General features: G+C 50.7%; 1 protein-coding gene across 3 annotated transcripts in view; it reads right to left on the bottom strand.

The window, feature by feature from the left end:
• Window positions 1-2,029: 2,029 nt before the first annotated feature.
• The window catches only part of SUGP2 (SURP and G-patch domain containing 2), a 22,805-nt gene continuing 1,164 nt past the window's right edge, over window positions 2,030-23,670 (bottom strand). Inside the window, exons 2-10 of one of the 3 annotated variants that reach the window (XM_045298861.1) lie at window positions 17,687-19,243; window positions 12,828-12,948; window positions 9,436-9,902; window positions 8,850-8,961; window positions 7,906-8,345; window positions 5,760-5,821; window positions 4,737-4,870; window positions 4,136-4,252; window positions 2,030-2,236 (exon numbers count right to left, since the gene is read on the bottom strand). In XM_045298861.1, coding sequence (XP_045154796.1) covers window positions 2,227-2,236; window positions 4,136-4,252; window positions 4,737-4,870; window positions 5,760-5,821; window positions 7,906-8,345; window positions 8,850-8,961; window positions 9,436-9,902; window positions 12,828-12,948; window positions 17,687-19,208 — 2,985 coding nt within the window. In that variant the 5' untranslated portion in view covers window positions 19,209-19,243 and the 3' untranslated portion in view covers window positions 2,030-2,226. Of the gene's footprint in view, window positions 2,237-4,131; window positions 4,253-4,736; window positions 4,874-5,759; window positions 5,822-7,905; window positions 8,346-8,849; window positions 8,962-9,435; window positions 9,903-12,827; window positions 12,949-17,686; window positions 19,244-23,670 lie in introns of all 3 variants that reach the window. The other 2 variants (XM_045298860.1, XM_045298862.1) reach the window with 2 other exon arrangements.

The following is a 23,670-nucleotide window of genomic DNA, read 5'->3' as shown; positions in this document are numbered from 1 at the left end:
AAGAATCGGTATGTCTGAACTATGGTGCTGGTGAAGAATCTTTAATGTATACTGCCAAAAGAACAAACCAATCTCTCTTGGAAGGAGCCAGGATGCTCCTTAGAAGCGATGATGAGGACACTTCGTGTCTGGTAGTTTGCACATGTTATCAAGGAGTCGTCCCTGGAAAAGGACATCATGCTTGGTAGAGGGCCAGCCAAACAAGAAGACCCTTGATGAGATGGATTGACATAGTGGCTGCAACAGCGTGTTCAAACCACACTGGCACACAACCAGGCAGTGCTTCATTCTCTTGTCCAGAGTCAATATGAGGGGGAACACAATCAACACCCACGTTAACAAGAGTCCCCCAAACTACATGATGTTTTACACTCAGCTGCAACACAAATGACAGATTGCAATGGACTGCCAGCAGATCTTTGAAGTGCTACATAGCAAAGAAGTCACTTTGAGGGCTCAAGCGGGCCAGACGCGGCCACTGCATTTTCACTGGTCTCCTATGCATGTGAAAGCTGGCCAAGGGGTCAGGGAGACTGAAGACTTGGTGCACTAGAATTGTGCTGACCGAGAAGAGTGAGATCGCCATGGTCTTCCAGAGAAAGACAGTCTGTCTTGAAAGAAGTAAAGACAGAATCGAATGCTCCTTAGAAGAAAGGAGATGGGCATCTGGGCTTGTTACCAGGAGGGACCAGTCCCTGGAGAAAACCATCGTGCTCGGTAGAGGGTCGGTGAAAACGAGTCAACAATATGAACTGGCAACACTGGGTTCAAACACTTCCACAGCACTGAGGAGCACTCAGGACCGGCAGTGTTTGGTTTTGCTGTACATGAGGAGGCAAGGAGTCGGGACTGACTCAAGGGGACCTAGCTACGACTACTCACCCAGATATTTATAAACCAGCCTACTGCTACATAATGGAGCAAGAACCCCCTTTCTCTTGCCCACCCCCACCCCCAGTCATGGGACTTGTTTCATTGTTTTAAGATGTACGGGGCGGGGCAGGGAGGAGGAGTGCGGTGCTCTGTCCTGCATACATCTGTGTTTTAGCTGTTAGATCCTATCACAAAGAAAATGTACTTCTGTCACTTGAATGTACAGGCACACAAAGACACACACACAGGAACACATGGGCATGCATGTTTAAATGTGTGCCTATAGACACACCTGTACTTCTATATGTACATACGCGCATGTAAGCAGGTCATGCGACCACACACTTGCAGCAGAAACCACAGGTGCCATTGGTGGCCAGGGCTCCTCCCACCCTTCCTCAGGTGCTGATCATCCTGTGGTGCCCTAGGGTCAGCCAGGCAGAGATTCAGGGTAGGCCCCAGGAGGCTCTGGACTGGGGAGAGCCTCTGAGGAGGCACTTCCACTCTCCCCAGCCACAGGGGCACCCTTGGCTCCCTCCTCTGGGTAAGCTTCCAGTCCCCAGAGGCAGGGGTGGATAGAGACCTATGAAACCTCTGGTAGAGGGGCTGCTGGTTGGGGCAGGCAAGGGGAACATGGCCAAGTATGCATGCCTGTCGGTGCTTCACCCAAGTAGGTCCCTGGAATACTGTCCTGCTGCCCCTCAGCCCACCACACGTGAGGTGGCAAACAATGTGTGGGAGATCCCTAATCAACATGGGGTTCCAGCCAGGGTGACAGCATCAGGAACTGGACCAAGAGGAAGCCAAGGGCCCTAGAGCAGCACCGAAAGGGCCACATAGCCACCTGCGCCCTACTCTGTACCGGCATCCTCAAGGCAACCATGGTGGTCCAAGAAAAATGAAGGGCTCTGTGGAGCCCTGTGCCAGGGAGTTTGGAGTCGGGGGTGGGGTGGGGGGTAGGGCAGAGGGAATAGACCACAGACCACAGCTTGGGGACTCTGGAATGGGTAAAGCTGTTTTCTGTGCTCAGACCAAGAGACACGGGCCTCACCCTGGCCCAAGGGGTAGAGGCCCCCAGCTGGGATAACCCTAGATACCAGAGCACCTCCTTTTGATCCACTACTCTGCTGTCAAGAAAGCAACCACGGAGCCTGGGGAAGGGGCCCAGTTTCTTCTACGTTTATTGCAACTGCTACGAGATGAACAACATTCACAACACCCTCCCCCTTTGTAACACCACAACGTCAGCTAGGTTAACAAGGACCAAACACTCTGAAACCTCCTCGGGTCCCAGTGACAGATGAGTAGTCAGCACCAGGTGGCTGGCCAGCACTTCCCGATGTCGCCATCCTTTCAGGGCACCCTAGAACCAAAGAAGATGCGTGAGCCGGGGAAAGCCTCACCCTGGAGCCCTGCGCTCTTTGGAGTGTGTTCAGCTCTGCAGGTGTGGGCCCCTGGGGCCACAGACACTAGGCCTGGACACATCCACGCCCTCTTGGGCCCAGCCATCAGGTCCATGGAGCTCTCCAGGGGGTCACTATCCCAAACCAGAAGGAGATGGCAGAGACACATGGTGCCCACATCAGGGCAAACAGAAAACGATCTCACTTACTGAGAAAACTGTAGTGTCAAAAAACGAACACACCTGGGGACAGGGGTCTGAAGGTGGAGGGGACAGTGAACCAGAGCCATGCTGGCACTGGGCCCCTTCAAAAAGGACCCCGAGGCCCAGGCTGATCCCTGACCAGGTCTGCAGGGGAGGTGCCCAGAGAGCTGGGCAAGCCAGTGTGGAAGGCAGGACCTGCACCTGCTGCTCCATGGTCTGTGGACTGGGGTTCCTCCTCAGGGCCAACATGCTAACTTTCCAATGGGCGTGACCAGATACTGACAGCTGACACCACAGAAGCCTGGGAATCCACTCAGTGGCTACATCTGACCCAAAGAAAAACCTCAGCTGTTTGGCATAGGGTCGGGGGTGAGGGGTGGGTGGGCTACACAGTAAATAGGCCAGTGGGTGGAGGTTCTCTCCTTGCCCTCTGCCCCGGGCTCTGTCAGAACACGCTGCTCGGAAGTCAGTGGAGCGGACTCTCACGCTGATTAAAAACATCAGCCAACATTTTATGAGGGAGGGCCCAAGCTGAGTCATAAGAAGCCACACCCCTAGGGATGACAAACAGCTGTAGCTGCACTCCCTCCATGCTGTTCCGCTCTCCTGACAGCCTCTCGGCAGCAGATTCCACTGAGGCTTCTGAGGACACGTGCAGACACAGGGTATCGAGCTACTAGTGGGCCTCCCACTAAAAGGAGCCTGCTGGGTTGGGCTGAGATGCCACCAGCCCTGGGTGGATCATTCCACCTGAGTTCCCGTCCACAACTCTGTCAGATATCATATCTCCCCTCCGGTTCCCAGAGCTTCTGAAGCTTCACACCGCTTCGATGCTCTGGACAAGTGTCAGAAGCCAGGATCGGGTACTGCTTCTGTGGCCTGCTTAAGGATGGGGGAGCCCTCTGGGGAGCTGCTCGCTGGGCCTGGACACCCGCCAGAGCGGCCAGGAAGCGCATAGCACCCGCTGCTCGAAGCCCTCAGTGGAGAGGGTGAAACCACCGGCCATTTGAAGTGGTGGCATCCGTTTTCTCCAGGAAAGCCAAGCTGGACCCCAGATGCAGGCACTACCAGGTCATCTGCGAACAGGCTTCAGGCTTCAGAGACACAACTTCAGGCTTCTAGCTCTTGTTGGGTCACTTTGGACCACTCAGGAAGGGAACAGTTTTTGCTCACAATCCGAGTACAAAGTGAGGGGTGTGGAGAGGGAACAGTTCAGAGCTGGAGAGATGAGTACAGTGAAGAGGCCCACTCTCTTCAGGGGGGGACCTGAGGACCTAAAGAAGGGACCTGATGAGCCCGCCCCACCATTCCCAACAGGACTGGCATCCTGGCCCGCCTGCCCACCCACCACCTCCTGGGACGACAAGTCCACTCCCAACTGGGGAACAAACAGCCTGTTTCCTGCTGGTGGCACAGGGTGGGCGGCTGTCATCTGTCAGACAACTTGAGCAACATAAGCCACAGGCGCCCCATTCCACGTGCCCAGCAGGGAGCAAGGCGCCAGCCTACTGACCAGGGTCACCGGTGGAAGGCTGTACCCAGCTTCAGGGGCTATAGAGACCTGCAACAAAACCTCCTATGCCCCCTCCGCCTACCGCACGCCTGTGCCCCAGGCTCACTCCCCGGGCGCCTGGCACCCCGTGTGAACATACCTACTTGTTTGCCCGCTTGTGTCTGTACATCTGCATCATCCTCTGGCGGAAGACATCAAAGGTGTCCTCTCTGTGCTCCTGCCCGTCAGCCCCCAGCCCCTCACCTTCCGAGGCAGTGCCCCTGTAGAGGCAAGCAGAGAGTCAGCCCCTCGACTGAGCTTGACCAGGACACTGGCAGGAATGTCACCCTGAGCCCCCAGCTCCTGGCAGCATGCCATGTGGGCAGGCTGGTCTGGGTAGTTTGGTCTGTGAGTGGGCGCAGGGTGTCGTGGGAAGGATCACTCCCACAGCAGTAGTGACGGGCTCCTGCAACGTGAGAGATGGGCTAGCCCTTAACTCCGTGGAAATTCCACGAAGTCCTCAGGAACACAGTTGACGTGAAGGGAACTGGAAGGCAGTCAGAGTTGACGCAGGATCAGAGAGGACCTGTGCATGTGGACAATCAGCCTCTCTTGCTCAAATCAGAACTATGAGGGCTTTAAGCCCGTCTTCAATACAGTGGGACCAGAGTCCGGCTGGGGTTAGAGGACAAAAGGTTCATCCCCTGGCATTGATGCTACCTGCCACTCACCACAGTCTGAGCCTCATGGGCGCCCACTACGTACACACTGACTGGCTCCCGGATGCCACCCCCACAGGAGCCCAGGCCATGGCCCTCCTTCCAGCCCATCTTCTGGAGCATCTGGAAGCCCACATTCTTGTCTGTCAGCTTCTGCTGGGCGAATTCCAAATCCTTGGGCTTCTGGGGAGAGAAGGGATGTAGATTCAGTGCAGCCAGTGGGCCCCTCCTCTTCCTAAGCAATGGCACTGAGGCAAGGGCTCAGAGCCCAAATGCCCAGGATGAGGTCACAGCGAACTGCCTGGGAAGGCTGGTAGCCACAGCCCTCAGCCCCCAAGGCTTGACAGCTGCCCACAATGAACCCTGAGTGAGACACATGCTAGTGTGGGCCCCCACAGCAAACAGTGGAAATAGGAACTGATGTCCCAGAGTTCCAATGTCCCAGCTGGGGGTGGGGGCGGGGGTAGAAAGGGCAGGGGAAGAATAGAGTAGGGCTTCTCAAGCCAAGCTACTAGGGTCCAGAAGGGTGGTCCTAGACTCGAGGGCCAGTAGGGTAGCTGAAACTGCTTGGCTCTCATCTAGCCACCAGGCCTGCTGTGACCACCCTGGCTGTGTGCCAAGACCATGCATAGGAGGCCAGGGTGACAAGTCTTGGGGCTTTGGTGTCAGTAAGTAGACCCCTGAACACAGACCAAAGAAAAGACCAAGGAGGGCCTGGGAGCCTGAGCTGGGAGGTGGGAGGGTTGACTGCAGCCCTGATTCCACTAGCCCCAGGCCGGGCTCTCCTCTCAGCATGCCACCCTCACCAAATCTTCTGGCTGTACACCTGCACTAGTGTGCTGACAATATGAGGGTGGGCACCATCAGCCTGCTCCTGCTGCCTGGGGGAGGGATGGTACCAGCACACACCTCCCACCCCCACTGTCCGACAGCAAAGTCCCAACCTCCTCAACTCTCAGCCTGATGCCTGCTAGTCCCGAGGGCTGGCTCCAGTTGGAGAGGCAGACTGCTTGTCTTATACACTCGGGCATCTTCAGAGCTGACCACCCCTGGAGGAAGACAATCTCACCTTCTTTTTGGACATGGGACGGCCCCGGGGTCTGTCGTAGGCAATTCGAACTGGCTCGTGAACTGGAAGACAAAAGAGCAAAGTGTCAGGGGATCCAGGACAGATGAACCCTTCAGGACCAATGGTGAGAGTGGCTATACCGGGAGGGTGGAGGGAAGGTGGGGTAGAAAGGGGGAATAGATTATAAGGATCTACATATAACCCCCTCCCTGGGGGACGGACAACAGAAAAGTAGGTGAAGGGAGATGTCGGACAGTGTAACACATGACAAAATAACAATAATTTATAAATTATCAAGGGTTCAAGGGGGGGCGGAGAGGAGGGGAAAAATGAGGAGCTGATACCAAGAACTCAAGTAGAAAGCAAATGTCTTGAGAATGTTGAGGGCAACAAACGTACAAATGTGTGAGGGAGGGGGGAATGGGGAGGGAAGGGGCAAAAACAAGGAGCTGATACCAGGGGCTTACATGGAGAGCAAATATTTAGAAAATGATGAGGGCAACAAATGTACAGATGGATGTATGGATTGTGATGAGTTGTATGAGCCCCCAATAAAATGATCTTTTTAAAAAAGGAAAACAATGAACAAATGTGCTTGACACAATGGATGGATGGATTGTGGTAAGAGTTGTACAAGCCCCCAATAAAATGATTTTAAAAAAAAAGTATAAGCATACACAGACGGCTGCCCTAAGGACTTCCCCAAAGGGCTTTGGGAGCAATTTCAGCTTCCGATCCCTGCAGAGAAGGCACCTTCCATCTGCACGCCCTGCCATGCCATTCCCAGGTCTGTATCGCCCAAGTGGGTGTAACCAGGGTCCACCTCACTTTGGGAATATGCACCATGAAGTGTACCCCTGCCTCCCCAGTTTCTAACCACGAGCTGATCCGCAGGCAGATCTGGCTTGCCAGCAGGAACTGATCCTCCCCCAGGGGCAGCTTCCTCCCAGCATGATGCCGCTAGGGCAGGAGGGCCGCCACTCCTTAGCTGGACGGTTAATGGCTCCAAGGACTTCCCCCAGGACCAGCATCCATGCTTCCTAACCAGGATGTGACTTTTGACAAAAAGTCGCTTCAGTTACTCACATAGGACATACAGCTCTGAGAAACCCACTGATCCCAAGGGGGACACGTCTCAGTTCTGACACTCAACTGCCACCCAGGATACGTGTGAAGAACATAAGAGTGTGGCACAGCAGCTGAAGCTCCAGTTTGTCCCATGGCATCTGTGTGCATTTGCATATCCCTTGGGGCCACAGGAGGACCCTAACAGGGACTGATATGGATCTGGAGAACAGGGGGCAATTACCCCCACCTCCCATCCCCTCTGCCCAAGAGCAGCCCCCACAGGTGGAAAACTGGCACTGGCAGGAAGGGTGGTTCTGATGGCCCAGCCCCGACACAGGGGGGTGAGTGTGTGTATGTAGCTGCAGGGGTAGGCGGTCCCCCTGAAAGGGCTGGAGTCTATGCTTTGTGAACTATGGTCCCCACACCAGAGAATGCCAGCGGCCACGACTGCAATGGACTTCCTTAGGCTGGTCTCTGGCCTTGGCTCAAACACAGGTAGGGACAGAAAGCCAGCATCCCAAGGTCACAGTGAAATGCCAGGCCCCCTCCCCACAGCAGGGCTTGGAGAACAGGCAGATGTGCCTGGCATGTGGGGTTCACGGGAGCCCCTCACAGAGGTATTGACTCCAGACTGGAAACTGGAGTTTTACCTCAACACAGGTATAGGTGCCCTTGGGATACTGACTTACCCAACTGCTCAAGGAAAAATACCAGAGGAGTCCCTGGATTGTATACACTTGACAATTAGAAGAAAAGGAGGTGGGGCAACCTACCTAGAGGGACCAAAGAAGAAAGGCTTGGAAATCTGTTTCAGAGCCTTGAAACCCTACAGGATACAGATCTACTCTGTACACATGTACATACACATGCGCACGCACACACACACATACATGCATGAAAGCCAGCACCCCTCAGCCCCGTGGGCACCCAGCCAATACTATTGGTGAGACTCTGAGGTTGGATAACTGTGGAGAGTCAAGTCCTGCTTGAGCAGATCACCCAAGTAGGGTACAGGCAGAGGCAGGAGGGAGACAGGCCAAGAAGCAAGGGGTCTAGGGGCCCAGCCCACAGCTCTCACCTTTGGGCTCCTGGATGAGACACACCCTCTTGGGGGCTGGGATCATGCCAACCTTGAGCGATTTGCTGCTGACCCTCTTTCGGGGAAAGCAGGTCCCTGTGGTGGCCTGAGACGGGGCTGGGGTGCTGGCCGGGTCGTCTTCAGTGGCTGTGCTTGGGAGGCCATCTGTGGGGGTGCTACCCTCAGAGCCCACGGAAATGTCGGCCGCTCCTTCAGGCTGAGAGGCCTCTCCAAGTGCAGGGGTCTCCTCGTCATCCTCCTCCTCGTCTTCTTCCAGTTCAGCCTCCTGCGGGGGGCGTGCCTCCCCACACACCCCATCCCCCTCCTGGAAGTCTGCCTGGACAGTGGGTGGCGATGAGGGGAAACAAATTGAGGGGCACAGTTCATATACTTTCTTCCGATAAAACTTGAAAGCTGAGCTGTTCTGGTCATGCAGGAACCTAGGATGAGGTAAGAGGCATGGGTCAGGGCAGCAGGAGGCAGGGGCAGTGAGGAAGCCGATCCCACCCTGCCTTCAGGACAAGCAGGACCAAGGCAGTTCCCTGTCCTGATGCCGTGTCTCTATGAGAAACTAGGGTGGAGGTAACCCTATCTTCCCCCACCACAGGCTGATGGAATCACCTGTCATCAAAGACCAGCCACCAGCTGAGCCGCCTCTTGCATGGCAGTCAGGGAGATGGACTAGCTTTCTCAGGTGCTATGCCCCCCACCCCACCATCCCCCTCGTGCCCTGGACACGTGGGCTGTTTCCCCCGCGGCCCCCCTGCCCTAAGTGATCTCTCCCTCCCCTCCTCTGGCCAACTTGTGAAAACATCCCTCTGCGGGGATTTTTTCCTGATGCCCAGAGAGAGTAGAGGCTCCTGCTCCAGAGTGTGGCCCCTGCCCCTGAGGCGGGAGCAGATTCATGACTCCCCGCAGTACCCAAAGGGCCATGGGATACACACCACAGATCAGGGTTGTCAGCGCTGTTCTCGATGCTGAACTGCTCAATCTCTGGTCCCACCTGAGCCACGAACCGCGCCAGCTTCTCCGCTGTCTCCATTGTTTTTTCATCAACTGCAAACAAGGCACTGTCAGGGCTGGCTCTGCAAGAATGCTACGCTGTGCCACCTGGACAGGCGAATTCCCATACCCCTGGCCTAACAAGAGGTAGACATGCTGAGGAGCTGGCTTTAGGCCCAGAACCTGCCCGTTGGGCAAAACGAGATGGCCAGCAAGGGTGTCCTGCCCCAATGCAGTCTGTTCTAGGTTCTCTGGCACGGTGGCGAGGCTTGGTAGGGCTCTGGGGTCCCTCCTCCTGGGAGAGAAGCTCTGACCTTAGGGACAGGCCACCTGGGTTAAGGCTGTGGCACCATGTAGAACCCAGAGCTTGGTCAGCCTTGAGGAGGGAACCAGGGGCCCTCCCAGGGAGCTGCAATGCAGGAGGCCAAGGGGCTCTTTTGCACCCTTATCCTGGCAGGCCTCCCCCCAGGTTGCATGGCCACCCCTCTGGGAGAACTTGGACATTGGAGCTGGATAGGGGGAACTCACCGTCGGTAGATGGGCAAGGAGAACCGGGCTGAGAGGCTTCAGGGGCACCCACTCGCTCTGGCTCGGGTGCTGTGCCTGAGGCCTCCAAGTTGGGGTCCTGAGGAGCAGGTGCGGCAGGCTCCGGGGAGTCCTGTGCAGCAGCATCCCCAGGCAGCTTCGTGGATGACCCCCGACCCTGGTGCCGCAGCTTCATGCTTGATGAAAGGAGCATGTGGGTGCTGGTGCTCGAGACCCTCAACTTCCAACCTCGGGATCCCTGGGCACGGAGGAGGCCCCGCCGCCGCCGCCCTGGGAGAAGGCGCCTCTTGATCCTCTGCATGGCCCTGGCGTACAGCATGGCCCGGACAGCACACTCAGCTGAGCTTGGTGATCGGCCACTGTTGCTTGGGGCCTGTGTCGCCTGCTGCACTTCAGCCAACCTCAGTTTGTAATACTTATACTCCAGGCTGTCCTCATCTGACAGGAACCTGTGACAGGTACAAGGACAGCACAACAGGCGTCAAGGTAGAGAGCTGCCACTGCAAGTAGTCCTGACACGTGCTTTCAAAGTGAGGGGGCCTCCGGGGTCCTTGAGCTAGCCCAAACACTTCTGCAGCAAGTGAAGCCTAGCGTGTCACAGAGCGTTCCAAGCCACATCAGCACACAACTGCTCACATCCTGGCCTGCTAGAGGGAAGAAACCTCGCTCAAAAACCCCATCTCTGGAACTATTAGATACAAATGTATTCCTTGAAAATCAAAGACTCAAGGAAACAATCATTCCAAGGGACAGATGGATCATATGAGCCAAGTCTGCACTACTTAAGAGACCAGAAGAACTAGATGGTGGCCCGCTACCACTATCAATCACTCTGGTCAAGCACATAGAAAGGTCCTGAACAGAGGAGAGAGAATGAAAGGACAAGATTCAAAACCAGAAAACAGGCCAGATGTACTGGTCTTGATAGAGAATGGAGGAAGCCCTGAGCCTGTGGTCCTCATATACCTTTTTCAAACCTAGAACTGAACCCACCTTGGGGCTTACCCGGCAACCAAATAACAGACACAAGCCTATAATGTGAACAGTAACACTTGTGAAGAACATACTTCTCAGAACCATCAAGTATCCAAGACCAAAAGGGCAGTATTCACCCCCAAACAAAAGTCTGGACAGGAAGAGGCAAGAAAGAAGGCTAACTGAAACTGGGACCCCAGGGAGAAAGTGGGAGGGACAAGTGGTACTACCTTGAGGAAAGTACGACTGCTATGACACAAACAGTTTATCAATCGGTGAAAGGAATTCTAATGTGTAATTCGCACAGTGTGAAACGAGTTTTAAAATTGAAGCCCTCTGGTGAGGGGCTAGCAGGCCTGGGGTGGCAGTAGGGGACACATGTGCTCAGCTACCACAGAACATTCATTCAATGGCAGAGGCCCATGGTTTCCAACCAAGGTTTTAACTCTGCTCCGCCTGGGCACTAGGCACCAGCAGCACGGGAGTGCAGGGGTCACGGAAGCTGCTCGACACCCTCAAATGCACAGCTGGACCCATTAGCCCCAAACATCAACAGCGCTGAAGGTGAGACGTTTGACCCTGATGACAACACACTTCAAAAACACATTTTTCCCCTTTGGCCTAGCAATTTCCCTAGAAGCTGCCAGAAATATAGACAGAAAATAAAAAGTACTCACACAAAAAGGTTCATGCTAATACTAGTGGGAAAAACCCAGCTATATCTAAACTCCCACCTGTGGACAGCAGAGATTAGGTCTGGTACCCATGTATGATGAAGTATTATGCAGCCAATGAGAACAAGGAAAATTATGTCACATGAAAAACCTAGGACATCAGTATAATCAGTACAGAGTACATACCGTGGGAAAAGAGGGACAGAGAGGGAATGAGCGTTTATTTCTGAGTGGCAGAGCTTTGAGGAGGGACTGTCATGTTTGCCATAGAGCGCTTCTGTTTTTACAAAGGGCATGCAACTTGTGTAATTCTGTTTGTTTGCATCGAGCCCTACATCTGTCCCACAGGCCAGTATTCTGTCTCGATTTGAACTGCTTGCTTCTGTAACTGTGCCATTTTCTCGATAAAAAATTCTGTATTTACAAATGCATGTAAATATAGAAAACATATATATAGAGAGAAATATGTATACTTTTCACTGGTTTTGCTTCTCTGGAGAATCTAGACTAGACATGTTCTTGTCAGTAGTTTCTAGGGTTCTTAAACCATCATTTCCTATTTCCCATGCTTAGTATTTTTTTTTCACTATATCATACTATGTTTGTGTCTTTTTTTAATTAAATACTTTTATTGGGGGCCCTTACATCTCTTATCACAATCCATACATTCATCCAGTGTGTCAAGCACATTTGTACATATGCCGCCATCATCATTTTCAAAGCATTCTCTTCCCCCTTGAGGCCCTGATATCAGCTCCCCATTTCTTTCCCCTCCCCCTGCCCCAACTTGTATAATTTTAAAAAGTCCATAAACGTCAAATGTTTCCGTTTCCCACAAACGAATCTAAAGAAATCAGTCTTCACACACCGTAGATGTGATCCATTAAGCTATTCACTGAAGCAATTCAAAGCACAACTCTAAAAAATGCTGAACGGGCAACTGTGCTGTACTTTTTTTTTTTTTTTTTTACAAAAACAAAGTATGCAATTAAAAACATTTACAACACCCAGCAAGAACGGAAAAGTTAAACGGATTCATCTACTCTGGACTAAAATAACGCCATATGGGTTACAGAAAGAAGGGACTTCAAAAGTTTGTGGACAATAAAATAAGCAGCAATGAGTCAAAATGCCTCAACTTAAAAGTTTGTGGAAAAACTTTTCATTCTAGTTTTCCACAGACTTTTTGAAGCCCCTGGTATAGAACACAAGCACATGCTCACGTTAATCTAGTAAAAGTACCCCAGCATGTGCATGAAGATGGGGGTCAAGCATGCCTACGGAAGGGCACACAGGACAGTTCCCCTATTCTCTGCTTCTTTCTCCAATAGCAAACAGCTGACAGTAAAAGCTGCTCTACACCTATGAGGAATAAGGCAAATGGAGACCATCACAGAGCCCTGAACAGCACCAACAATTGTGGTGACACAGCCTGAGCGCACACGGGCCTCTGCATGCATGACTCATCTCATTGCCAGACCAGCCTGGTCAGTGGGGTCACGCCCGCTGGCGAAAAGACCCAACCGAGTTGGGCATTAGACCCAGGTCCATGCAGCCCTTCCCTGTTGTCGGGCAATGTGGCAGAGCAGGAGGCTGGCCGGAGGGGAGCAGCCCAAGCTCGTGCTCTTCCCGCAGCAGCGCCACACCACATCTTGCAGACCCTGCCTTCCATCCCCACCCCCAGCTCGACTACAGCATGTGTCTGTGTAGTGTCTGAAGACTTACCAGTAAGCGGGATCCTCCTTAAGTGCGGCTCTCTCTCGGGGAGACAGGCTGCCTTCTACAATACGCATGACCAGTTTGTCAATGGTCTCCACCACCTTGTGGCCTGCTCGCTGGGGCACAGCTGGAACATAGAATCATGTGGGATCTGGTTAAGACCAGGACAGGCAGTCACGGCCCAAGACCAAACCATTCAGCAGGCAGCAGAGGAAGGCGGTTATTTCCATTCTAGAAACCAACATCAAAATACTCACCCAAAAGATCTAACAGCATAACCACTAGATTAGAGCGTCACAAGCTTATGATGAAGTCAGGGCAATCGGGCAATTGTGTTCTCTCTCTCAAGTGCTTGTGTGTGCTGGCTCTCTACAGCAACATGTAGCGATTGATATTTGTCATGTACCACCTAACAACCTGAATGCCCACTCAAAACTCGCTGCCATTGAGTCAATACTGATTCATAGCCCTGGTGGCATAGTGGTAACTTAGGTGTTGGGCTGCCGGTCCAAAAGGTCAACAGTTCAAAACCACCAGTTGCTTCTCTGGAGAAGACGAGGCTTTCTATTTCCGTGAATAGTTATAGTCTCGGAACCTCACAGGGGCATTTCTACCCTAGAGGGTCGCTATGAATGCCCACAACATAGTACTAACAGAGAAATATAAAGCTAAAACCAAAAAAACAAATCAAACCTGTCATTGAGTTAGGCCAGAGGAGGGCACTCCACAGGGGTTTCAAGGCTGTCATCATTACAGAGCAGACGGCGGCCTCGCTCTCTTAAGCAGGGACTGCTGGGTTCAAACTGATCTTGCAGCGAGCAGTGGAGCAGTTACCCACTACACCACCAAGGCTCCTCAGAGATATAAAACGCATTTAAATATAAAGCTGTCTCTAGATATACAATGTATCTAGATAATAATCCTCAGTATAAAAGTGGGAAGAGAGAGACACATGACCATATGTAAAAATGATGAAAACAAAGTACACCAGAGTGCTAGCAGTCCGTAACTTGGTGCCTTCGTTTGATTAGTAAAGGGGAGACCTGGTGGCAGAGCAGATAGGTCAGCAGTTCAAAACCACCATTTGCTCCCCAGGAAATAATTATTAAAAAAAAAACACTTGTGTTTTGTAACAAGGTGGTAGAATATTTTAAAAATAGTTAAGGGGAAGGCTGCACTGCTTGCCTGAATAATGTTACCAATGACGAAAAACTGTCCACGTGGTAATTTGTTCAACTGGTCTATGGTTTGCTGTGTGCATTTTCAACCCAAGATAAAATTATATATTATAAAAGATTTTACAAAGAATAAGTCTCTAATTAAAAATAATAATAAAGTCAAGGACCCCACGGTAGATGTTCACAGAAAATATTTGCTGAGTATATAAAACACTTTCTTTTTTTTCTTTTTAAATTAATCGTTTTATTGGTGGGGGGTCTCTTACATATCTTGTAACAATTCATCATTCAATAGGATTAAACACACTTGTATACATGTTGCCATCAACATTTCCAAAACAATTCCTTTCTACTTGAGCCCTTGGTATCAGCTCCTCCTTTTTTGACCTTTTTAAGGTGTGAATTTATGACGACTGTCCTTTTAAATGACACCAGCAACATGGAAGGCTTTGCTCTTCCCAACAAAAAGAATCATGAGTCTTTTGTTATATGCTGATTCTAATGAACACAAACTGGTTGATTTCTTCAGCCACTCAATAGAAACTGCTGGAGTGAGAGCTGTCTTCCTGGGCTCCCAGGCGGGGCTGGGCCTGAGCCGCATGGCCCTAAGCTCACCCTGAGCATCAGCAAGAGCTTGCTGCGAGGCATTCTCCCTATGAAACTATTAAACTTTCCCATCATATTTCTATTGACACTCGTTCTATGAACCTTACATTTACATAATGTTAAGAGTACAAGTGGCTCAAAGTCAGATGGAAGGCCCTCAGTGCGCTGAGGTAGGAGTGACAGTGGGGGCCACATGCTTCAGAGGCAGGTATGGGAATAAAAAAGAAGTCAAGAGGCCTGTGGGCTTAGGCCAATAGTTTTGGGAGACACCCAAGTCAACTATCCATATACTGTAGTCCAAAAAAACCATGTTCCATATTCTATTATGATAAGTAGGGACTGAGATCTTAAAAATGACTGTTTTCTCCCCATCTTGAGGCAAAGAGGGAAGAAAACTGAGGCTTGGCCTAATGGACACATAAACATTAGCCTCCAAGACCCTGAGAAAACCACTACCAGCTGTTCTCTAAGGGGTCATGTTAGAAAGTTCTCGAGAGAAAAAAAAAAAAAAGAAAGTCCTCGAGAAAGGAGGAGAAACTGTGAAATAGAACTCAAAAAAAAAAAAAAAAAAAGACCAGGCTCACTGGCTGACTAAGTCCTAAGATTATGTATGACCCCTCAGGTCTGGAATGGAATTCAGCCCTTGTGGCTCAATGTTCAAACAGAGAAGTCGATAAGCAGCAACACGACCACCAGAGGCACGCACTCCTTGGCCCAATCCACTATTTCAGATCAAACGAGCAGTATTTACCCAAGGACAAAGTTCAGAAGGCAAAAGGTTGTAAAACGCGGAGGAATGGAAGCAGGAAGAGCAAGGAAGTAGTAGGATAAATAATGATGCACAGGAAAAATGAGGAGCTGATACAGTAGAAAGCAAATGTTTTGAGAATGATGATGGCAACAAATGTACAAATGTGCTTGACACAATGGATGGATGGATGAATTATGATAAGAATTGTACGAGCCCCCAATAAAATGGTTAAAAAATAATGATGCATAGGGGGGATTGCAATCAATGAGAAAAACAAAATGTCTATCAACTGCTGAAGGGAAAACTGACTTGCTCTGTAAACCTGCACCCAATTCACAATCAAGTTTTTTAAAAGTCCATTCCAATTTAATGGATATTAAAATAAAATAGGCATGATCAATGAATTTTAACAAAGCAAACGGCCCACATCACCCAAGAGCAATCAGAAGCAGCGGGGGCCCTAACACTGACCAAGCACAGCCCACTAGTCTCTCCCTAGCCCCTTCCAGCCTTTGTAGCCCCATGGATGATGGAAGTCATCAAACTGTGCAGCCAAGAACATACATGATTGGGGGAGCTGAACCTGTACTTGGCCCCTCTCTTGGCTTCAGAGTCCCTCGTAAAAGGCCCTCAAGTCTAACATGTAGCACCCCAGCACGTGCAGCAGCAACAGAAGCATTTATTTCCCATGCACCTTGAGGCCTGCAGAGGCCTGAGGGCCACAGCTGAGCACTGTGCAAGATGAGGTGACTCCAGGCTAGGCTGGTGACCAGCCTCTCCTCGCTGTCACTCTGATGTCTATCTCCATAACGTTTGTGGGGTAGTGGGGAAGTGACACTAGCTTCAGCTACAGACCCTCTGTGGAGGTTGCCCAGGTGGGTGGGGCCTAGTATGAGACTCGGCTGCAGACCTGCAGGAGGCCGCAGAAGGAACAAAGCCATGACTGAGGCTGCCCCATGTGGTTGAGGACACTGCAGGGAAAGCAGAGGGATGACAGAGAAGAATGCTAACACATCTTTACAGCATCAGGCACATCGGAGCTGGGAGCAGTCTTCCTGCTCCAACTCCCTCTTCTCCCAGTTCTTCTGCTCACGATTAGCCAGTGTTCCCTTGGTTGCTGGGACTTGTCAGTCTAGACAGTTGGCAGGGGTGGGGGTGGGGTGTGTGGAAAGGCACTTCCATCACCTAGGACAGCCTAGCTGATGTTTGCCTGGCCCCCACTAGACTCCAAGACCACCCAGGCTGGCTGGGGGCTCCAGGCTCTCCAGTCTTCGTGCCAGCCCGGCTGCTCACACAATTCCCCCTACCCTGGAAACTCCTCAGAGACAGGGACCAGGGTATATGCTTCCTGTCATGTCCCCAAACTGGATCAGGGATCTTAATCTTGGCTTCAAGGGAGCACAAACTGTAGGCCAGATTAGGTGCAAATATACCATGCATTTTCCCTGGCAAAGACTACCTTTCAAATCCTCAAAAGGTGAAAGTCTGAGGACTTCGGGGACAGATTCTTGATACGTCTGTAAACTATGTGGCAGACATGCATGAAGTAGTCCCCATTACAACAGAGTTCTGCCCCAATGACTTCATTCTAAGTAGGTTATAAGTCAAGTGCCTTATCTATTTTCATTTTTATTGTCTTTTACCATCAGCTGGTAGCACTGATGGCACAGTGGTTACTCACTGGGCTGCTAACTTCAAGATCAGCTGTTCGAAACCACCAGCCACGCCAAGGAAGAAAGACGTAGCTTTCTACTCCCGTAAAGCATCGCAGTCTCAGAAACACAGGGACAGTTCTACCCTGTTGTGTCACTATGAGTTGGCATCAACTCAATGGCAGTGAGTTTGGTTTTGGTTTTAACTATCAGCAACTTTAAAAATCCATCCTTTCACTAATAACTATGAGTACAGGAAGAAGAGAATGTTCTGAAATTGATATTGGTAATGATTGTACAACTGCTCTTGGTATGATTGAACTACTGAATTGTATGATATGTGGGAGAAGTGCTAATAAAACTGTTATTTAAAAAAAAAACCAACCCTGGCCTGTCTTTGGAAGTTGGAAGCATTACATATATATTTGTTAACACTGTACATACTATTACATGTTAAAAACAAAACAAAACATGTCATAACTGCAGTACTTTATAACTCAAAAACATCAAAAGTCAGTACGTTGGAGGCTACCTGTACTGACCAGGATGGATCACCTCACTTGTTTTCAGGTGCCTACAGAAATTCCTATCTGGGTAAAAACCCTAAAAGGGAGTAAGAGAAATGACCCAAAAACAAGAAGAACCAACAAGTCACAGATAGAACTTTCCCTTCCTCACCATCACTCTGGTCACTCAGGGCCTTGGGCGGGACGTCCGGTTGCGTGGAAGGGACTTTCTCCTCCTCCTCTTGCATTGGCTCAGGCACAACCTTCCTGATGCGGAGCGGGTACCCACTGGTGACCAGCCAGGCCTTCAGATGGTCTATGTACTCTCTGCCAAACAAGGTGGAGTCCTCGAAGTTTGGAAATGCGGCAGGTGAGGGAGCTATGTCTTGGAGGCCAACAGCTTCTAAGATTTTCTCCTGCCTGAAGGAAGAGGCCAAGGAAAAGGTCTGTCCCAGAAGGGCCAGGGACTTGCGGCAGAGAGAGTTGGTGGTCTCCAGAGCGATGGCCAGGTCCAGGGGGTTGGTGAGAGTCTTCATCTTAACACTGAGCTCATACGCGTTGCAGGCCATGAGCAGGGGTGTGACGCTTTTCAGAAGTCGGTCCTGGAGCCTCATTATGTACTTGTCAAAGGGCTTTATGACTTCAAAAAAGCAATTTTTGGTTTTCACAGCACCTTTGTCTAAAAGCAGGTTTAAAAGCTCATTATCAACTCGGGGTGTTTTCAAAGCGGAGTGCTTTAAAAATTTAATAGTAAAAAAACAAAAATCTCTGTGCTCTGGCTTCAAGGAGCATTTGAATGAGGCCAGCGTTTTAGCACAGGTCTCGGTTTCCAGCTCAAAGAGAGTCTGAAAAAGTTGGGAAAATTTGATATCATCTTTTATGGTGTGAAATCCTGCCCATTTGATGATTTCGATCCCAAACCTTGAAAAGACATCAGTTTTATCTATGTCAAAGTTCATCTTTCTTCTGGGGAGCCGGATGTTCTTCAGGTCGAGCCCCAAGGGGATCTTCGGCACAGGAAAATGGAGGTCTTGGGTGCCCAGGATCACATCAGGATTTAGGGTGATTTTCGGAATTTGGTTAGTGGCCTGAGATTTGGAAGCAATACGGTTTATAGTGGGCGTTTTCTTAGTGTTCATGTTTCTTAGTGCGACAAGTTTCCCAACATCCCCTTTGGCCTTGAGTATGGCCTGTGTCTCCTCCTTCCCTAGGAGAGCACTTTCCGGGTCAGCGATGTTGAGAACTCGGCCTCTGCTGGGTGCCTGGCTGCTGCTCCAGTGCCCGGGGTTTGCCTCACCTGGATGATCCATGTCGAAATTCTGACTCTCCTTTTCCAAACACTTCTTATCAAGCAGCCGAGAGGAGCCAAAGTCCTCCAATATCGCAGAAGGGCTCAAAGTATACTCCTGTGATCTAGAGGAGTCTTGGGAAATTGAATGACCACAGTCTTGTTCCCAAGAGCTATGGAGTGCAAATTTCCAGTCCTGAGAATGGAAATGTCCCGATTTCCGGTGGCCAAAGACCTGGTCCCGAGAATCAGTGTGGGAAAGATCCAAGTCTTTGTGTAAGAAACTCTCGTCACTCAGGGAAGGGGTGCTGGATCTGAAGGAAGGCTCCGGAAACACCTCTCCTCTCAGGCTTTCTCTGGACCGACTGAGCGAGTATCTGGCTTCACTGTGAATGTCATCATACATATCTGCTCGGGGTCATGGGATGGCCCTCATGAGATCTGAAACACACAAGTCAAAGAGAAACACATAAGGCCCTTAGATGGAAGGCTGAACAGGTGCTCCTGGACCACCAGGCAAAAGTGCTCTCTGAAGTCACAGTACTTTTTTCTAAACTCACTTGTGTCACCAACATGTGAGATCTACGCATTTTGCTTAAAACCCTGGATTCACCACTTAGGACAGCAGAAAACTAGAAGCACTAGGTAGGTCTGCACTGTAAAGTGCCCACCCCTCTTAGGCTCAGGGGATGGGATCTGGCCATGTTACCTGAACGTCTTCACTATGATTGGAATGTTTTTGTATTTCTGCTTCTGTCTCAGGTTCTGCGAAGCTCAACTGCCCTCACTTCTCCTGCACAGAGCTTGCATCCGCAGCAAGGCTGCACCATAGCTAACACTACTGGACCAAGGACGCACAGCTGACCCCAGGGAGCAGGCACCACTGCTCACAAAGATCTGCTGGGTCTGTCCAGAACCCTTGGGAGCAGAGCAGTGAGTTTGCAGCCTCGAGTGGGTAAGGCAGAAGCTAAGGCGCTCCAGGCAGAGGAGCCACCGTGGAGATGGAACAGCAAACACCTCCTCCTCTGTGCAGAAAAGAACAACGCTGGCACGTGTTTGCATTTGTTGAGACAAATGGTCAGAAGCCCATGTGAACTACAGGCGGATGAGAACCACAGGCCAAAGGCCAGTGAAAGCAAATGGCCTGACAGAGTATAAAAAAAGGCCAGTGCAAACCAGAGGCCAAGGCATGGTAGCAAGCCCCTAGTATGAAGCTGCAGGAATCATGTGAGGCCAGTGGCCAGTGCTGGACTCATGACCACGTCAGATGAGGGAAAAAGAAAATGACAGATACGTGCACCTGCACCCTCATCCTAGAGCTGGGTTTCCAAGTGGGCTTGTTAGCCCTGTGACAGCGGCGCGAGGGGTCTATTTTCTCAGAGGAGGCTGCTAGAATGGAGGGGGCGGGGTGACATCCCTGGGAGGAAGGAACCAGTTCCCAAACGCCAGCCATTGAAAGCCCCATGGCGCTCCATCCTACTGACACACCCAGGATTGACTTCATGGCAGAGGAAGGGCCACATCTGTGGGCTGTCCTTGTCCTCTGGTCCCTTCACTCTGTGAGGGACTGCTTCTCCCCTGGAAATGCTCACATAGATTAAGTGAAGACACCTTTTTTGTAGTTTCAAGACTCACTTTTATGTCCACAAGCCCGTCTGCAACATTGTTAAGACTGCAGCTGATCCGTTTTAGAAGGCACCACAGGTTTGACCTGTCGGTCAACAGTCAGACTTTTTCACGCATAACTTATTAAAAATAGAATGAAGAATAAAGGGGGGGAGGGAGGAGCTGATATTGTGTGGCCATGCTGAGCCTGAGGGGCCACAGGATGCCTTAGTCAGGCTCCTTGGCCCCAGTCTTCACAGAGCACTGCCTGTATATGTATGTACCACTCTCTGCACACAGTTACAGCAGGGTGGCCACATAGGCAGCCCTGCTGTCCTGGGGCTGCTTCCCAGTGGGAGCAGACGATGACCAGAAATACATCAGGAGGAAAGCGTGCCAGGGAGGACCAGGCAGGTTGGCGAACAAGGTCAGGTGTGAGGGTGGGTTGGGTAAGGGGGACAACTGAGGAAAGACGACCACCTTTAAGCAGGGTTGTCAGGGGTTTGATCCTACTTGATTTGATCAAGTATTTGTTCTGCCACTAACACAGTGAATGGCAATTGCGGGGAAGAGGAGGCTAGACTACAAGGCTGCTGGGTACCTCCAGACAGGAATGGGTGAAGCCAGCAGGGGGAGGTAGGCTGGTTTAGAGGGACTGATGAGCCAAGGATAGTTAGGAAGCCCCAAACTTTACTGCTCTGGGATCCCCAATTCTCTCACTTATAAACGTCTCCAGATGGTTTTAATGTATGAATCAAGCCAAGGAATCGTTGGGGAGGAGACACCCTCAATGAATTCTGTAGTTCACTCTGAGGAGGCTGGAAGGTCCCTGAAGAGCTGAGTAGAGATGAGACCTCTGGCCACTACGCAAAGAAGAGACTACAGGAGGCCATGTGGAGACCAGCTCAACGATATCCAGGCATTGACATCTACTGTGGGGTGCTACAGGGGGTAGTGGCTGGGTTTTGCACTAGATTTGCAAAATCCCCTGGCTTAAGAGGAAGCAGGGCAGCTCAGCTTTCATTACAGAGATGGTTTCAGAACAACCTAGCTCTACCCTCCCTCAAATCTTTCTGTAAATACTGTTTTGACATTTGAGTCTGTCTAGATGAAGACAAGCCAAGATCTCAACCTTCAGATATTACATATTAACATATGAATTTACGAGATATACAAATATTTCAAAGAACAGAAACACATACCACAGATATTTACCTCTGAGGGGATAAGAAGGCCTAACTACTGTACATTTTTTAAAAATTAAAATGTTTTTGCAAATCACTTATGTATCATCTGAAATCTCAGAGCTAAAGACAATCAATCCCTGCCCTCAGACTCCCTAAGGCAACACTGCAAGCCCCCTCTCTCCATGTCATGAGTGAGCTGGTACAATCCCACACCTGTGTCTCTGCTCATGGTGCTGCCCCAGGCCATCAACAGAGGACACACTGTACTAGGGGATGAGATTTGGGGGAGGGAGTTCAGGGAGCAAATCTGCCAGGCAGCTTGGTAAGGCTTCCTGGGGAAGGGACCAGAGGGATCTCAGAACCTAGTCCCAAAACCAAGTGCTTAAACAGGCCAAGCACGAGCGTCATGGTGGTCCTGGAATGTGAGCCTTGGGCTGTGATGAGGAGCCTCTGCACTGTCCCCCCAGGGTAATGTGGGCAATATTTTATTTTCCTGGCAAAGCAGGGACCATTTTCAGGAGAGGTCTGCTTGGCAGTTCCACACAGACTCCCACTCCCTCTGCTTGACTAGGTCCAAAGTACACAGCAGTCACTTGAATGCTCCTGCACTCAACTAGGTTCAAATCTGGCAACAGAGCCTCAGACTCATAACAGTGGGAGTTGGGGAAACACACACCACAAGACCTGGGAGTGAGGTAATTGTGGTGGGGTGGATCCTTATAAATTCAAGAATCTGCCGTAAGGTGGGTGTTGGTGGCCCTGCACAGGAGAGACAAAGAAACACCAAATAGTAATGTAACGCATAGGTCCAGAGGGGGGTGGGAAGGTGATTTTGTTTTCACAAGGGAGGAAGGGAAGTAATGGGGTGGGGAAGGAGTTTGCCAGAGGCACTGAAAGTCTCTTGCCTGGCCTCCAGATGTCTTCCTCAAAACACAGTTCAATTTACCTTGAGCTCTAAACAGAATAGTGTTGCCCACAACTGAAGCACTGGGGTTCCACCCACACGGGATCACTTAGCTTTTCCTTGCAGCACAGCATCAAAAGTGTCCTGTGTTATCTACCTTGCTCCCATGAAGTCCCTAACCTGTAGTGAGGGGGGGAAAGGTACTGCAAATGACCACCAACGCTGCCCTCAAAGAGAGGAAGCAACAACCCAACCAGGTACTTAGGTGGGCAGGGCAGACTCTCCTAAGGGGGCCTATGCCCCCAGGAACCCGCCCACCCACCCACGTGTGAGCCAGTTGAGAAGGAGTCAACAACATTTTAGACAACTTCTTTTTTTCACTGAGCTCATTTCCCTGGAGTGCATTAGGAGAGGCTGTGTATGAAGGACCGAATACACAGTGGAGGGTAGGGAGTTTAACTCAGCCCATATCGTGTGAAGCAAAGCCAGGACTGTGACCTGTCTTTTCAAGATGGGCCAGGAGGCGCAAAGAGACCACTTCCCACAGCCTGTCCACAAGTGGGTGGAAGAAGCCTGGATTAGTGTCAGTGATAATAGGCAGCATCTCCTGGGCATCAATTCCTGGCTAGGTTGTTCTTTCTCAGTACCTTCAAAGCAACCAAACTAAACTCACAGCAACCCTGGAGGACAGGGTAGAATTGCCCCTGTGGGTTTCCAAGACTAACTCCTTACAGGAGTAGAAAGCCTTTCTCCTTTGGAGTGGCTGGTGGCTTCAGGCTTCGCGTAACTACTACACCATGAGGGCAACTCGGTGGGTTCAAACTGCCAGCCTTTTAGTTAGTGGCCACCCACATCACTGCCTGCTCCACTCATGTAAAATTATAGGAATAAAAAGACAAACGCACATACATACACATCACCTGCGAATCTTGTTAAAATGTAGACTAGGATTCCATCTATTTGGGGTGGAAAAGCAAATTCTCCACAAGGGGTGCCGTGGAAACAGGTTGGTGGTCCTGGTCTGAACTGTCAAACTTTCTGCTCTATGCTGAGTGCAAATGATGTCACCGGAGGGTGTTTTCCCCCAAAAGCTCAGAATCTAGAAAAACACCGTGGTGCTCATCTCTAGTGGGGTCACCATGAATCAAGATCAACTCAAGGGCAACGGGCTA

Source organism: Echinops telfairi, unplaced genomic scaffold (assembly GCF_000313985.2).
Source record: "Echinops telfairi isolate 266 unplaced genomic scaffold, ASM31398v2 ScPeMD7_7457;HRSCAF=8495, whole genome shotgun sequence".
Taxonomy (NCBI): Eukaryota; Metazoa; Chordata; class Mammalia; order Afrosoricida; family Tenrecidae; genus Echinops; species Echinops telfairi.
The sequence above is the reverse complement of the archived record's forward strand: the minus strand, read 5'-3'. Positions and strand labels throughout refer to the sequence as shown.